Source organism: Bos grunniens, chromosome 28 (genome assembly GCF_055505025.1).
Source record: "Bos grunniens cultivar Pamir isolate PY7600 chromosome 28, Bosgru_T2T1.0, whole genome shotgun sequence".
In the NCBI taxonomy this organism is placed as follows: domain Eukaryota; kingdom Metazoa; phylum Chordata; class Mammalia; order Artiodactyla; family Bovidae; genus Bos; species Bos grunniens.
In genome coordinates, this window is record NC_141192.1 from 28,664,524 (window position 1) to 28,680,039 (window position 15,516).

The 15,516-nt window shown below is 41.3% G+C and overlaps 1 protein-coding gene and 1 long non-coding RNA gene across 29 annotated transcripts in view; one reads left to right on the forward strand and one right to left on the reverse strand.

Moving 5' to 3' along the window:
• The window catches only part of CABCOCO1 (ciliary associated calcium binding coiled-coil 1), a 168,403-nt gene extending 165,433 nt beyond the window's left edge, over nucleotides 1–2,970 (reverse strand). For all 28 annotated transcript variants that reach the window (XR_015156923.1, XR_015156922.1, XR_015156924.1 and 25 more), the window contains exon 1: nucleotides 2,852–2,970. Coding sequence is in view for 14 of the 28 variants with exons in the window: in XM_086382311.1 (XP_086238437.1) it covers nucleotides 2,852–2,932 (81 nt within the window). In the remaining 14 variants the exon portion in view is untranslated. The remainder of the gene's footprint in view (nucleotides 1–2,851) is intronic.
• A 30-nt stretch (nucleotides 2,971–3,000) lies between these two features.
• LOC147343063 (uncharacterized) lies at nucleotides 3,001–8,649 on the forward strand. The gene is made up of 3 exons (XR_015156925.1): nucleotides 3,001–3,465; nucleotides 3,813–4,324; nucleotides 5,263–8,649. It is a non-coding gene; the product is annotated as an uncharacterized LOC147343063 (long non-coding RNA).
• The last annotated feature ends 6,867 nt before the right edge of the window (nucleotides 8,650–15,516 follow it).

Here is a 15,516-nt window from a genome sequence, read left to right on the forward strand (position 1 = left end):
GCCATTGCCTTCTCCAGAGTTGGAGTATAGTCCCTTTTAAATTATACTATTAATACTTAAATGATTACATATCCCAAACAGTGTTTTTGAAGATATTAAGAAAGTCAGTTTATGAACTGAATTTATATTCTCATGTACAAATTAACTTATATGCATTTATAAACTCCTTTCACTTACAGATCTTTAGGTATCAAATATTTATTTTCAGATTGTCATCATTTCTCTGGTTTTCTGCATTTAAATGTTTCTCTCCCAAAACTTTAGCCTTATGCAAGAGGCATTTATTCCCATGTTACTAAAGAAACTGTACTATTAAATGCAGAAAGTTGGCAAGAAAGTTTATGTAATGTTACATAAAAATATTTTTCTGGAGCCATATCTCATGTCTGCTTGTTCAAGGTTATCTTATAGAGTTCGATCTATGATAACTATTATACCTGGCATACCTCAAACCCTCTATAATTCCAATTAGTTATCAAATTTTATTGAGTGCCTACTATATGATTGAGACAATCATATAGTTGTTTTAATTTTAGGTAATGACAACAAACAAGTGGGAAACCTCAGACTATTGAAAGCGTATGCTTTATTTCCAACAAACTTGGCAAAAAAAGAAATATTTCACTACTGTTTGGCTCAGATGACTGAATGGTCCACTGGCTAAGTCAATTTGGGTACAAATTATTGAGAAATAATGCTATACTACTAGGTTTCCAGGGATCAACTCTGGAAAGAATCTCACCTTACAAGAACCTTTCAATACCTAACTGAAAAGAAGTAGCCTTGTGAATAGAGATACCAAGAGAGATTTTTGCTATCTTTTCCATCTAACCCCTGAAACCCACAGTGGGCACAAATGGGTGGCTGCTGCTGCTAAGTCATGTCCAACTCTGTGCGACCCCATAGATGGCAGCCCACCAGGCTCCCCCATCCCTGGGATTCTCCAGGCAAGAACACTGGAGTGGGTTGCCATTTCCTTCTCCAATGCATGAAAGTGAAAAGTGAAAGTGAAGTCGCTCAGTTGTGTCCAACTCTTAGTGGCCCCATGGACTTCAGCCCACCAGGCTCCTCCGTCCGTGGGATTTTCCAGGCAAGAGTACTGGAGTGGGGTAAATGGGTGGCAGGCAGGATTTATTCTATGAATGACACAACACTAAAGATCAACTGTCTTCTCCATGAACTACAGGAACTCTGGTTTTAGAATGAACCCTCCGAGATGCAGACTGTTAATCTTAGCAAACGAACAGTTAAGTGAGTCCAAATTCCAACTTTACTTTTTCAGTATGTTACTAATTAAAAGACTAAGCATATCCCAAATTGACTGCCATGAGGAATACCTGCTGCTCCTCCAAGAAGTTAAACAAAAGAGCTCAGTGACTGTGCTAAGATGGCAGATAATCACCTAAGGTCTGTAACTGGTTCATTAGTTTCACTTATCCTTTATAAAAAGTGATTACCCTTCACCCTGGAACACGGTTTTGTTTTTTGTTTTTTTGCATCTTAAAAAAAAATTAAGGGGTATTTCTTTCTTTCTTTTGTTTTTTGAAGAGCATTAATTCCAAATTATCAGTTACTTATAAAGGATATTTCTATTATTGATACATGGATAAGTACTGGGTATATTCTCACAAGAAAGTTTTTGTATGTATTTATATACCATGATTTAATTGGGAAATTTCCTATGCCACTTTTGAAACTGTATTACTTACATTATAGATCACAAGAGAGTAACTGGCTTAGTAACCAGTTTATCACATTAAAATGTATTTTTAATGTATGCTAATTTCAAAAGGTTCATAGGAGAGTCAGCAGCTTTAGTGGTCTGCATACAGTACTGGGAAGAACCCGTAGGGAATGACTTGCATATCTCTGGGCAAGGCACTGTATTACTGGCTCTGTGTATCCTCATTTATAAAACTGCAGCTCATACACATCTTCTGTACAAAAAATAAATAAATGCTATTTAGACTAATAAGTGAGTTTAACCCAGCAATGTTAATTATAACATTATTATTCACCTTCAGAGTCTTAAAAAAAAGCTGAAGAAAAAACTTCTTAGAATAACATGATTGACTCAGTATGTGAAGATGTAAACATTTCTTAGTAGTATCTGGCAAATATTTTTAATTAAAATCTCAGGATACAAAGCGTCTGAGTAATCCCAGTTACATAGAACCCATTTATTATTGAGAATTAGTGCTGGGAGGGGCCGGAGAAGAAATCTTTATTTTGCACAGGAAACCACTGGAGGCCTAAGAATGTTAAAGTCTTTTCCTAAAGACAAGGTGCTAATGAGCAACTCAGCCATAACCGGAAGGTTGATTTTCTAGGCGTTCCTCCTTTGTCCGATCTATCAACTATTTACTTATTTAGAGAAACAGTAAAATAATACGGGAAACATTGGCCTTCAAATATTCATCAATCCACTATCAATGAAGAGTAATTATTCCATGACATCTTTTGAGCAACAGAACTGTGATATCTGAAGAGAATTAGTAGTCATTTACAAAGGAGACGCTCTCACTTAAATTTTTCAAAATTCCCTTTTAAGTAGAGAATCCTAGGGAAAGCGCTTATTTGTGAGGCCTTTCGGGCAAAGAACCGTCCAATGGAGGGATTTTTAGTTCACACTCGGGGGGACGGAGGGGCGTCGGACGACAGGGCAAGGGGAGCGCGGGACGGTGGCTTGGGGATCCCCCTTCACTCCCTGAGAGCTCGCGCCGCCTGGGCGTCGCACCCACTCGGGGCCGAGCACCCAACTCGGGCATGGGGCGCCTCCGAGGGAACAGCCTAGGCCCGCGGGAGAGGTCCGGCGCTCGGGGGTCGCGGGTACCGGGCAGAGACGGCGTACCTCCGACTCGGGTGTGGTTCCCGCCGAAGTCATTCCCGCGGGAGTCGTTCCCCCGGGTGTCGTCCCCACAAACGTCGCCATGATCCCGCCTCAGCCCTGCGGCCCCTCGTCGCCTAGGCAACCGGGGAGGGGGCGGGGCCGGGGTCGCTGGGCTGGGGAACTGAGCCCACGCTTAGCTGCTTCCGGTCCCGAGCCCCATGCCCACCTGGGAAATGGTCAGGAGCAGGCTTGTAAGAGCCGGAGAGCAGGCCCTACCGCTGCGGGGCGCTGTGCCGGGAAAGCCTATGGCAGGGCTTTGAGTAACTGAATCGAGATAGACTTTCCTTTTAGTAAGAGTGAAAAAAGGGAAAGAAAAAAAGCAGTTGAACTAGTAAACGGGGAAGTGGGGCTTCCCTGGTGGCTCAGTCGGGATAGAGTCCATGGGGTCGCAAGAGTCAGACACGACTTAGCGGCTAAACTACCACCACCAAATGTGGGTGTGTAATACTAATACATGACAAGTAGAGCAGGTTGCTATTCCTTTCTCCAGGGGATCCTCCTGACTCAGGGATCGAACCCACATCTCCTGCATTGCAGACGGATTTTTATCGACTGAATCACCAGGGAAGCCCCCAGTAAGTATTAAAGTGAGGTATATTATTGAAATTAATATTTTACATGAAAAAATTGTAATTTTAAAATATTAGGATATTATTGTTATGTTTAGAAGGAAAAACAGCCTTTATTTTTTGGAGATAACATGCTAAAAGATTTAGTGATGGTGAAGTGATAAAATGTCCACGATTTACTCCAAAATAAGGAAGGGTAGATGGATAATGATTGGAGGTACAGTAGAGGAATCAAGATTGGGGGGGGAGGGGCATGGTCATTATACTATTATTTCTACTTTATAGTTTGATTTTTTTCCAAATAAAAACGTTGAAAAACAATATTTTTAGTATTTGTATGGCTTCCCTGATAGCTCAGCTGGTAAAGAATCCACCTGCAATGCAGGAGGCCCCTGTTCGCTTCCTGGGTCCAGAAGATCGCTGGAGAAGAGATAGGCTACCCACTCCAGTATTCTTGGGGTTACCTGGTGGCTCAGCTGGTAAAGAATCCTCCTGCAATGTGGGAGACCTGGATTCAATTCCTGGATTGGGAAGATCCCATCGAGAAAGAACGGCTACCCACTCCAGTATTATGGCATGGAGAATTTCATGGACTGGAAAATCCCATGGATGGAGGAGCCTGGTAGGCTCCAGTCCATGGGGTCGTGAAGAGTCAGACACGACTGAGTGACTTCACTTTCACTTTTCACTTTCTTGCACTGGAGAAGGAAATGGCAACCCACTCCAGTGTTCTTGCCTGGAGAATCCCAGGGACGGGGGAGCCTGGTGGGCTGCCGTCTATGGGGTCGCACAGAGTCGGACACGACTGAAGCGACTTAGCAGCAGCAGCAGCGTACAGTCCGAGCCGTCACAAAGAGTCTGACAGGTATGAGCAACTTTCACTTTCTTGTGAGTGTTCTTCTCTGAACGATAGTATCTGCTTCGATAATGAAACGTGTTTTACTTTTATTAACTTCCATGGGGTTGCTATGCAGGAAACTTACTGCAAATATCAGACATTTAAATGCTTCACTTTCCTCCTCTGTCAAACGAGATAATGACAGTGTCGGCCTTATTGCATTATTGTGAGGATTTAGCATGTTAATATATGGAAATATTAAGGACAGTATCTAGCAACTGTAGTTCTGTATTATTAAGATTAGTATTAGTTTGTACTTTTCTCTTTAGTCCATCCTGTACAACCATTGCCAAAATAATACTTCCATCATGGACCTCTTCTTATATTTGACCCCTGCCTTTCAGACCAAACTGAACAATTTACCTTTATATAACTTCATGATAATTGTGCCTTTCCTTGTCTTACTTGTTAAGATTAGCCTCACAATTTGTAATGTCAACTTGTGGTTCATGAATTGTCTCTACGTTTGTATATGTTTGGTCAGTCTTTTAAGTGGATTGCAGAGTCCTCCTCTCCTTAGTATTTTACACCTAAAGAAACTAGTTCTTAGTACAAAATATTTAGTCAACAATGTGTTTATGATTTCCAACTCTATTTTAAAACCCTATTTAGAGTCCATCAGTTAGTGAAAATACAGACAATTTTAGTGATTGTCAGAGTTAATACTTAAGAGCTACCACCTTACAAACTCATTACAATGCTAATTAATTATTTCCTTCTGATCCATACTTCGGAGAAACTGAAAACAATGGCTAACCTTCTGCAAAGTAAAAACCATTTGCATTCTTTAAATTTAGCCTTTAGTTAATGGCTAAAACATTTATTTCTTTAAACTGTAGTTCTAATTTTCTCAAAGTTCGGATTTATTTTCCTGGCCATTAATTGTTCTGTCATGTCTTTTACAGTTTTTACATTTTCTTCACCTCTCTTTGGTTTTGGACCCCAGAACTAGTGGAGGACTCCATTGAAGACGGACAGATGTGCAGATGACACCACCCTTATGGCAGAAAGGGAAGAGGAACTAAAAAGCCTCTTGATGACAGTGAAAGAGGAGAGCGAAAAAGTTGGCTTAAAGCTCAACATTCAGAAAACGAAGATCATGGCATCTGGTCCCATCACTTCATGGGAAATAGATGGGGAAACAGTGTCAGACTTTATTTTTTGGGGCTCCAAAAGCAGTACAGGTGGTGATTGCAGCCATGAAATTAAAAGACACTTACTCCTTGGAAGGAAAGTTATGACCAACCTAGATAGTATATTGAAAAGCAGAGATATTACTTTGCCAACAAAGGTCCATCTAGTCAAGGCTATGGTTTTTCCAGTGGTCATGTGTGGATGCGAGAGTTGGACTATAATGAAAGCTGAGTGCTGAAGAATTGATGCTTTTGAACTGTGGTGTTGGAAAAGACTCTTGAGAGTCCCTTGGACTGCAAGGAGATCCAACCAGTCCATCCTAAAGGAGACCAGTCCTGGGTGTTCATTGGAAGGACTGATGCTGAAGCTGAAACTCCAGTACTTTGGCCACCTCATGCGAAGAGTTGACTCATTGGAAAAGGCCCTGATGCTGGGAGGGATTGGGGGCAGGAGGAAAAGGGGGCGACAGACTGAGATGGCTGGATGGCATCACCAACTTGATGGACATGAGTTTGAGTGAACTCCGGGAGTTGGTGATGGACAGGGAGGCCTGGCGTGCTGCAATTCATGGTGTCACAAAGAGTCGGACATGACCGAGCGACTAAACTGAACTGAACTGAACTGAAATTCTACCAATGACAGGAGGGTTACCTCTGGTGGGGGCAGGGCGGGGATTGTTTTGTAGTAATTTCAATTTTACTGTATTTAATCTTGTAATTTATTAGAGAAGTCAGTTTCGAGGAGGTAATTTAATTTTATGGGGCACATTTTTTTTTTTTTTTTGGCCTGGTAAGGAGTGGTGTTGAAAACTCATTAGCCTGAAGGTTACTTTTAATTTGGACAAGTTGGAGCTGATTTTAACGTCTCACTTCTTTTGTAGGGAGGTGCCAACAGGAAAGACAAATCTCAGTAGTTGATATGCGTTCTTACATGGAAAGGTCAGTTATATCTTCCTTCTCAAGTCTCTTTGGAAGATAAAGGCTTCTAACTAAAGCCTGCAAAATTCCATTTGTTATCTTAGTTTATTGTTTTAGGGCTAGTAGGGAAAAGGAAACATATGGGTCTTGTAGTTTACAATTAGTTTTTTAAATGACCTCTGACTTTAAGCACATCACAGTGAAATATGGGGTAGCTTGATAGTATTTTTTGCCCGATTGGATTGGCCCTCATTCTAATGAAAGTACTCCAGTCTACGTGCTGATAAACCTATGAGGAGCAGATTTTACAAGTGAAATCAAATTTTCTTGAAGAGGGATATTTTTATAATTTTATCAGTTGAGGCCTTGTTTGTGTTACTCGCCCAGCTGTGTCTGACTCTGTGCGAACCCATGGACTGTAGCCCGCCAGGCTCCTCTGTCCATGGGATTTTCCAGGCAAGAATACTGGAGTGGGTAGCCATTCCCTTCTCCAGGGGACCTTCTCGACCCAGGGATTGAACCCGAGTCTACTGCATTGCAGGGAGATTCTTTACTGTGTGAGCCACCAGGGAAGCCCTAATTGAGCCTTGAATGTTTAAAATAATACCAGGACTTCCCTGGTGATCCAGAGGCTAAGATTCTATGCTCTTAAAGCAGGGGACCTGGCTTTGATCCCTGGTCAAGGAACTAGATCCCAGATGCTGAAACTAAGAGTTTGAGTACCACAACTGAAAGATCACTCAGGCTGTAAGACCCAATGGAGTAAAATAAGATAAATAAATACATTAAAAAAATAAACATTTAGGAAAGGGCTAGATGATTTTTTATTGGGTATTGATGGTCTAGTGTAGCAATATAAGACAATGAAAACTGATGGTGAGATTTCCACTGTCTTCTTAGGGTCAGCAACTATTTTCACTCCACTCCTCATGATTTACGTGTTACTGGTTCATTTTAAGTATAAGAGAAGTTCTTCAACAATAAATGAAATGATGTCACTAATGAGATTAATGACGTATTAGTAGTTCCAACACTGTCATTCCTGAGGTCTTGAATCTTTTAAGTGACACCCATGATAGTCTTAAGCGGATCAGGCTGGAAAAACTCCAGTTTGTTCTTGAAATAGTACTGAGAGACCACAAAGTTGTGGAGATGGAATTTACATAACACACTGTATTTTAGCCTTGAGATACATTGAATTGTTAGATGTAGAAAGAAAAGCTATTACAAGCATTTTATTTTGTAAATAATTCCCTTTACTCTTTGTTACACATTTAATTTTTAGCAAAGAATGTATTCCTGTAGCTAATCAATTCTGAAATACATTTCATTTTCTTAACCTTTACCTACTTCTCAAATCAGGTCTTCTCATTTCAATTAAGTGCCTTAATCTGTTCAAGTCATATGTGAGAACATTTTAGTCTCACCTTAACAAAGTGCTTATAGGAAATGGGATAGTAAACTGATTGTAGTAGAATGTATTCTGAGACTAATTATTGGTTGCAGTGGGGGAAGTGTAATGATTTTCAGTCAGTTGGTATGATTTTGAACTTGTTCATGTAATACTGCATCCTGTCTTCAAAACTCATTGTGGGCATATCTGTTATTCTTTATTATCCAGTTATTCACTTTACAGTGAATCCTTATGCACCTTAAGATGAAATTTCTTTTTCTCCAATCAGAAAATGCTCTCTTTTCCTAACCCAGAGACCTCTTCAAGATAGTTTTGTACAGAAACAGACTCACAGACATGAGAACAGATTTGTGGTTGCCAAGGGAGAGGGGTGGAGTGAGAGGGATGAACTGGGAGTTTGGGGTAGATGCAAACTACATTTAGAATGGATAAACAACTAGGTCCTACTGTATAGCTCAGGGAACTATATTCAATATCCTGGGATAAATCATAAAGGAAATAAATACTAAAAAGAAATTATATATGTGTTTGGGCTTCCCAGGTGGCACTCGTGGTAAAGAACCCACCTGCCAATGCAGGAGATGTAAGAGATGCGGGTTCTATCCCTGGGTGGGGAAGATCCCCTGGAGTAGGAAGGGGCAAGCCACTCAAGTATTCTTGCCTGGAAAATCCCATGGACAAAGGAACCTGGCAGGCTATAGTGTATGGAGTGGAGAGACTAAACACACACACACACATGTGCCTGTGTACCTGAGTCACTTTGCTGTACAGCAGAGATTGGCACACTATAAATCAACTACATTTAAATAAAAAAGATAATTTTGTAACTTGTTCCTTTTCTTCCAGATGATCTTTTAAAAGAAAAATGGGGTCACCTCTCCTTAACCACACCGTGTCCTACAGTTGGTCTCTAATTGCCTGTGCTCTCCTAAAGCCGTCCTCTCAAGGGCTGTCCCAGGTCCTGTCTTCCTTGGTGTGTGGACATCCTATCCTATTTGTCCCAAATATCCATTCCTTGCCTTCTCTACTTGGCCTTGTGCCCTGGAAGGCTGACCCATCAGCTGGATTCACCAAGTTCGTCAGCCTGAGACTTGTGGTTACCTTTGGCCAGTGGGAACACCAGCAGATTAATGATAGGAGAGTGAGGTCCAGGGTCATTTATTCTCCCTGTTTCCTTTCTTCAGGATTACAAGTTGGGTGTACAGTAGCTGGCTTCCTACACCAAAAGCCTTGATGGCTAAGGTGGGTCCCTTAGCCCCTGAAGCTACCCTTTGGGCCTCAGTTCAGTTCAGTTCAGTCGATCAGTCATGTCTGACTCTCTGCGACCCCATGAACTGCAGCACGCCAGGCCTCCTTGTCCATCACCAACTCCCGGAGTTTACCCAAACTCATGTTCATTGAGTTGGTGATGCCATCCAACCATCTCATCCTCTGTTGTCCCCTTCTCCTCCTGCCTTCAATCTTTCCCAGCATCAGGGTCTTTTCAAATGAGTCAGTTCTTCGCATGAGGTGGCCAGAGTATTGGAGTTTCAGCGTCAACATCAGTCCTTCCAGTGAACACCCAGGACTGATCTCCCTTAGGATGGACTGGTTGGATCTCCTTGCAGTCCAAGGGACTCTCAAGAGTCTTTTCCAACACCACAATTCAAAAGCATCAATTCTTCAGCACTCAGCTTTCATTATAGTCCAACTCTCGTATCCATACATGACCACTGGAAAAACCATAGCCTTGATTAGACAAACCTTTGTTGGCAAAGTAATGTCTCTGCTTTTTAATATGCTATCTAGGTTGGTCATAACTTTTCTCCCAAGGAGTAAGTGTCTTTTAATTTCGTGGCTGCAGTCATCATCTGCAGTGATTTTGGAGCCCCCCAAAATAAAGTCTGCCACTATTTCCACTGTTTCCCCATCTATTTGCCATGAAGTGATGGGATCAGATGTCATGATCTTAGTTTTCTGAATGTTGAGCTTTAAGCCAATTTTTTCACTCTCCTCTTTCACTTTCATCAAGAGGCTCTTTATTTCTTCTTTGCTTTCTGCCATAAGGGTGGTGTCATGTGCGTATTTGAGGTTATTGATATTTCTCCTCAGGGAACTACTTTAGAGTCTTTAATCCATTCTTGTGGACTGGGGCTTTCCAGGTAGTGATAGTGGTAAAGAACCCGCCTGCCAGTGCAGGAGATGAAAAGATGCAGGTTCGATCCCTGGGTCAGGAAGATCCCTTGAAGGGAGTGTGTGGCAACTCACTCCAGTATTCTTGCCAGGAGAATCCCATGGACAGAGGAGCCTGGAGGGCTACAGTCCCAAGGGATCACAAAGAGCCAGACTCGACTGGGCAAGCGACCGAATACACACACACACGTGCTCGTGCACACACACACGCATGCACACACACAGACAACTTAATGCAAAAAACCAAGTTAACAAATTTAAGCAACAATATACACCTAAAATGAAAATACTTCAGCTGACAAAAAACCACACCCTATTTCCTTCACCCAGGCAAATGCATGCAAATTTTTGAAGTGCAAAGCAAGCTCTTTAAACACATGATTTGAGTTAGACATAAATAATTTTTGTAAAAATCAAAATTTATCCTACATTTTAATTTGTGAAATATGTATGATCAAAACAGTTTCACTGATTTTTTTTTCCTTCTAAAACTGTCTAAAAGTGATTGGGTGCCATTTAATTAATGGTAGGGGACTCCATTGCTCTTCAGATATATTTTTGAGAAAATTTATCCTGGGGGCTTCTGAAAAGTGCCTTGGCTGAGCAAGCTTTGCCCCCTTCTCTGTGCTGCCTCCCACCCCACTCCACTTTTAAACATAGCAAGTCTAATTTTACCTGTTTTACATAATAGCTTTCTTGTGAATTTTGTTAGAAGGAAAGACTTTGAGCTTTAAAAAGTTTCAAATCCACTAGGTAATCTCTAAGGAAACTTCATCTCTGAAAATTCTATTACAATATAATTTCCCAAAGCATTCATTGTCTGAAATGTTCACTTTGGCAAGTACACAGTATTACTGTTATTAAACATTTCTGATGTATATACATGTTTATGATTCGAGGGAAGGAAAATTACATACATTATCTCATTTATTCATCAGAATCCACTGTCATGGTATTCTACATAGCACCACACTTGATCAAGGAACTTACTACCCAGGAAAATAAGTGCAGGTCTGAGCCCAAGCCGATGGAACTCACTGGTCTTATTATATCTGCTCCCCACCCCCCATCCCCTGAAGTAGCTGGCTTAATGAAACAGTAGAATGACCTTTTGAAGACTCAGTTACATTGCAGGCCTGGATCAAGTTTCTCCAGATGGTTGTACATGCTCTGAATCAGCATCCAATATATGGTACTCTTTCTCCCACGGTCAGGATACATGTGTCCAGGAATCAAGAAGTAGAAATGGGAGTGGCACAATTATTATACCCTAATGACCCACTGCTGCTGCTGCTGCTAAGTTGCTTCAGTCGTGTCTGACTCTGTGCGACCCCATAGACGGCAGCCCACCAGGCTCCCCTGTCCCTGGGATTCTCCAGGCAAGAACACTGAAGTGGGTTGCCATTTCCTTCTCCAATGCATGAACGTGAAAAGTGAAAGTGAAGTCGCTCAGTCGTGTCTGACTGTTAGCTACCCCATGGACTGCAGCCTACCAGGTTCGTTTGTCCATGGGATTTTCCAGGCAAGAGTACTGGAGTTGGGTGCCATTGCCTTCTCTGAATGATCCACTAGCCAAATATTTTTTCTTGTCTCCGTGTCCTTACGCTCTGTCAGCCTAGTGGTCTTAGTTCCAGAGCGGCTTCCCAAGTGGTCCTGTGGCAAACAATTTGCCTGCCTGCTAATGCCGGAGATGCAGAAGACATGGGTTTGATCCCTGGGTGAGGAAGATCCCTTGGAGGAGAGCATGGCAACCCACTCCAGTATTCTTGCCTGGAGAATCCCATGGACAGAGGAGCCTGGCAGGCTGTAGTCCCTAGGGTTGCAAAGAGATGGACATGACTGAGTAACTGAATGTGCATGCATTTAGTTCCAGGGGGACAAATACTTCTACCAGGAGACACAACAATGACCCCACTGAATTGGATGTTAAGGCTGCTACCCAGCCACTTTGAACCCCATACGCCTGAATCAACAGACAAAGAAGGGAGTTATGGTATTGGCTGAGGTGATTGACTTGACTACCAAGAGGAAACTGGGATACTACTCTACGGTGGGGGTAAAGAGAGTATGTCGGGTATATAGGAGATTCCTTAGGGCCTCTGTTAATATCAATATTACTATGAAAGTGAAAGTGTTAGTTGCTCAGTTGTGTCTCACTCTTAGCAATCCCATGGAATGTAGCCGCCAGGCTCCTCTGTGCATGGAATTCTTCAGGCAAGAATACTGAGGTGGGTTGCCATTTCCTTCTCCAGGGAATCTTCCAAGTCTACCTGCAGCAGACTCTACCATCTGAGCCACTGAGGAAGTTAATATTACCTGGGATTAAGATCAACAGAAAACCACCAAAACCCAATCCAGGCCAGACAACTGATGGCCCAGACCCTTCAGGAATGTTCACCCCATCAGCTGCAAAACCATGACCAGCTGAAGTGCTTGCTGAAGGCAAAAAGAATACATAAAAGATAGTGAAAACGTAGCCACAAACCTTCACTACCAACCATTTACAGAAACAAAGATTATAATCGTCATGAGTATTTTCTCCTTGTTATGAACACCCTTGTGTGTGTTTTCTTTTCTCTTATTCCCTTATGTAACATAAGATGTACTGAGTTTATATCACAGTATTTATGTATTATTAATTTTACATCATAGTATTTCAGTTACAGGATATATCAAGAACACTAAACGGAAAAAAAAAAAAAAAAAGACAAAAAACTCTCTGCCCCAAAATTGCATTCTAATGAGGTAGTACACCTAGATTCTATTTCAAGATATAAGAACCCACTAATTAGTGTTTTGGAAGGCTTTTTGTCTATGAATATCTGAGAGTTTAAGACATGAAAAGAGCTCAATATTTTATGTGATGTTTCTTTAAATGGAAATAATATCCTGCTGGTTGATGGTTAATAGTTTATTAGAGAGTGATAAGTGCTATGGGCTTCCCAGGTGGGACTAGTGGTAAAGAACCTGCAGGAGTTGCAGGAGATTCAGGAGACCTGGGTTTGATGCCTGAGTTGAGAGGATCCCCTGGAGGAGTACATGGCATCCCACTCCAGCATTCTTGCCTGGAGAATCCCATGGACAGAGGAGCCTGTTGGGCTACAGTCCATAAGGTCACAAAGAGTCGGACATGACTGAAGCAACTTAGCACACCCAAGTGCTATGGGAAAAAACAGACCAGCTTGAAGGGAGATCAGCAGTGTGGGGTTGGGAGAATCTATGCATGTTGAAATTTCAAGTAGGATGGTCAGGATTCACCTTGGAAAAAAAATGACAATTGTGCAAGCTTATCATCACCATTATCATAACTAGCATTCTAGCTAACTGTTTTCTGTGCATTTCTTATTTAAATTTCATAACAGATGTAGGCACCGAAGCTTAAAGAAGTTAATTATTTACTTCATGTAACACAGCTATTTAGTGGAGGCTATAGAATTTAAATTCAAGACTCTCTGATCAAGGGCCCAAATCATGCATCCTGTACTGTTTCAAGCAACAGTTTTCTAACTGGGTTTGAAGGTTGCAGTGACATTTGATTTGACATTAGTTTTTCAAAGCATCTATTATTAGCCTTATATTTAAAACTGTTTAAAACCATGTACTTAAATATATAATAATTCACGTGTTAACATATTGGAGGTTCTCAACCTGTTAAACTGAGGATTAGGTACTTTTTGCACATGTGCAAATTTTTTTCCACTTTTGTGCATATATTTGAACATTGTACAAATGTTTCATTGGCTGCTGCTGCTGCTAAGTCACTTCAGTCGTGTCCGAGTGACCCCATAGATGGCAGCCCACCAGGCTCCCCTGTCCCTGGGATTCTCCAGGGAAGAACACTGGAGTGGGTTGCCATTTCAATGTTTAAATTTTGCATGATTAAGAAAATTCAGGCAGTAGTTCTGTTCAACAGAAAATTCTAAAATAGCTCGTGTGTAGCATGAGGTAGGATTGGGAATGTCTGCCGATTGCATGTTATCATCATGATGGAATCTTGACAACATATTGAAGAAAGAACCTATAACATGGTCATGTAATGTCATATAAAATGTAATTCTAGTGTTGTTGGTTGGTTGATGGTTGGATGTTAAGGCTGCTACCCAGCCACTTTGAACCCCATACGCCTGAATCAACAGACAAAGAAGGGAGTTATGGTATTGGCTGTTTTTTGCCTGAATTGAGATATAATTAGTGACTAACCCTTGATTTTATTTTAAGCTCTGAATTACTTAAATGAAGAATATCCTGAGATTACAGGAAGTTATGGGTTTTTTTTAACCTACCATTTGTAGTTACTTAGGTAGATCAAGTTTTTTTTTTTTTTAATATTATGAAACCAAGTCAGAATTTTGGAATAATTTCATTACTGAGACTGAAACAGTCTCATTATGTTAGTTTTTATAGTCATAGACAAATGCATGTTATAATAAGTAAATATGTTTATAGTTATAATGCTGCTGTGCTGCTGCTGCTAAGTTGCTTCAGTCGTGTCCGACTCTGTGCAACCCCATAGACGGCAGCCCACTAGGCTCCCCCGTCCCTGGGATTCTCCAGGCAAGAATACTGTAGTGGATTGCCATTTCCTTCTCCAATGCATGAAAGTGAAAAGTGAAAATGAAGTCACTCAGTCGGGTCCGACTCTTTGTGACCCCATGAATCGCAGCACCCCAGGCCTCCCTGTCCATCACCAACTCCAGAAGTTCACCCAAACTCATGTCCATTGAGTCTGTGATGCCATCCAGCCATCTCATCCTCTGTTGTCCCCTTCTCCTCCTGCCGCCAATCCCTCCTAGCATCAGGGTCTTTTCCAATGAGTCAACTCCTTGCATGAGGTGGCCAAAGTATTGGAGTTTCAGCCTCAGTCCTTCCAATGCACACCCAGGACTGATCTCCTTTAGGGTGGACTGGTTGGATCTTCTTGCAGTCCAAGGGACTCTCAGGAGTCTTCTCCAACCCCACAGTTCAAAAGCATCAATTCTTCGGCACTCAAAGTTCAGTTATCCACAAACCATTGTGCCCAAACCTCCTGGAGTTATTAATGTGATTCTTAATAAGGGATTTCTCATATTTTTCCTTTTAAAAATATTTTGTTTCCACTGCACGAATCCTGTTTACAAAACATTGCCTTAGTCACCAAAAATTTTTGTAAGAGAAAGTGCAAAGCAGTGTTTTTAATGAATATAATAAATCAATAATGTAATTTTTAAATTTTTATCCAAGTAAAAGCCACAATTCTGTTATTTAGCAGTTTATCACTTTTTCTCTGAATATATAAACAAGAAGCTTATGAGCAATGAGATCTAAAAGGCCGTGTGGCCACTTGTGTGAAGTCCTTGCATCTCTTCATATAGTTTAGGGATGAGGCAGAATTTGGTAAAACACATTTAAGTTAAAGGGTCCATAGACTTTGTAATCAGTTTGGGATGCACTTTCATTCTTGAATTTAGAATCTGAAATACGAAATGTACGAAATGTAAGCAGATTTGAAATGTAAGGAGATTTGAGAAGTTAACAGCCAGCCA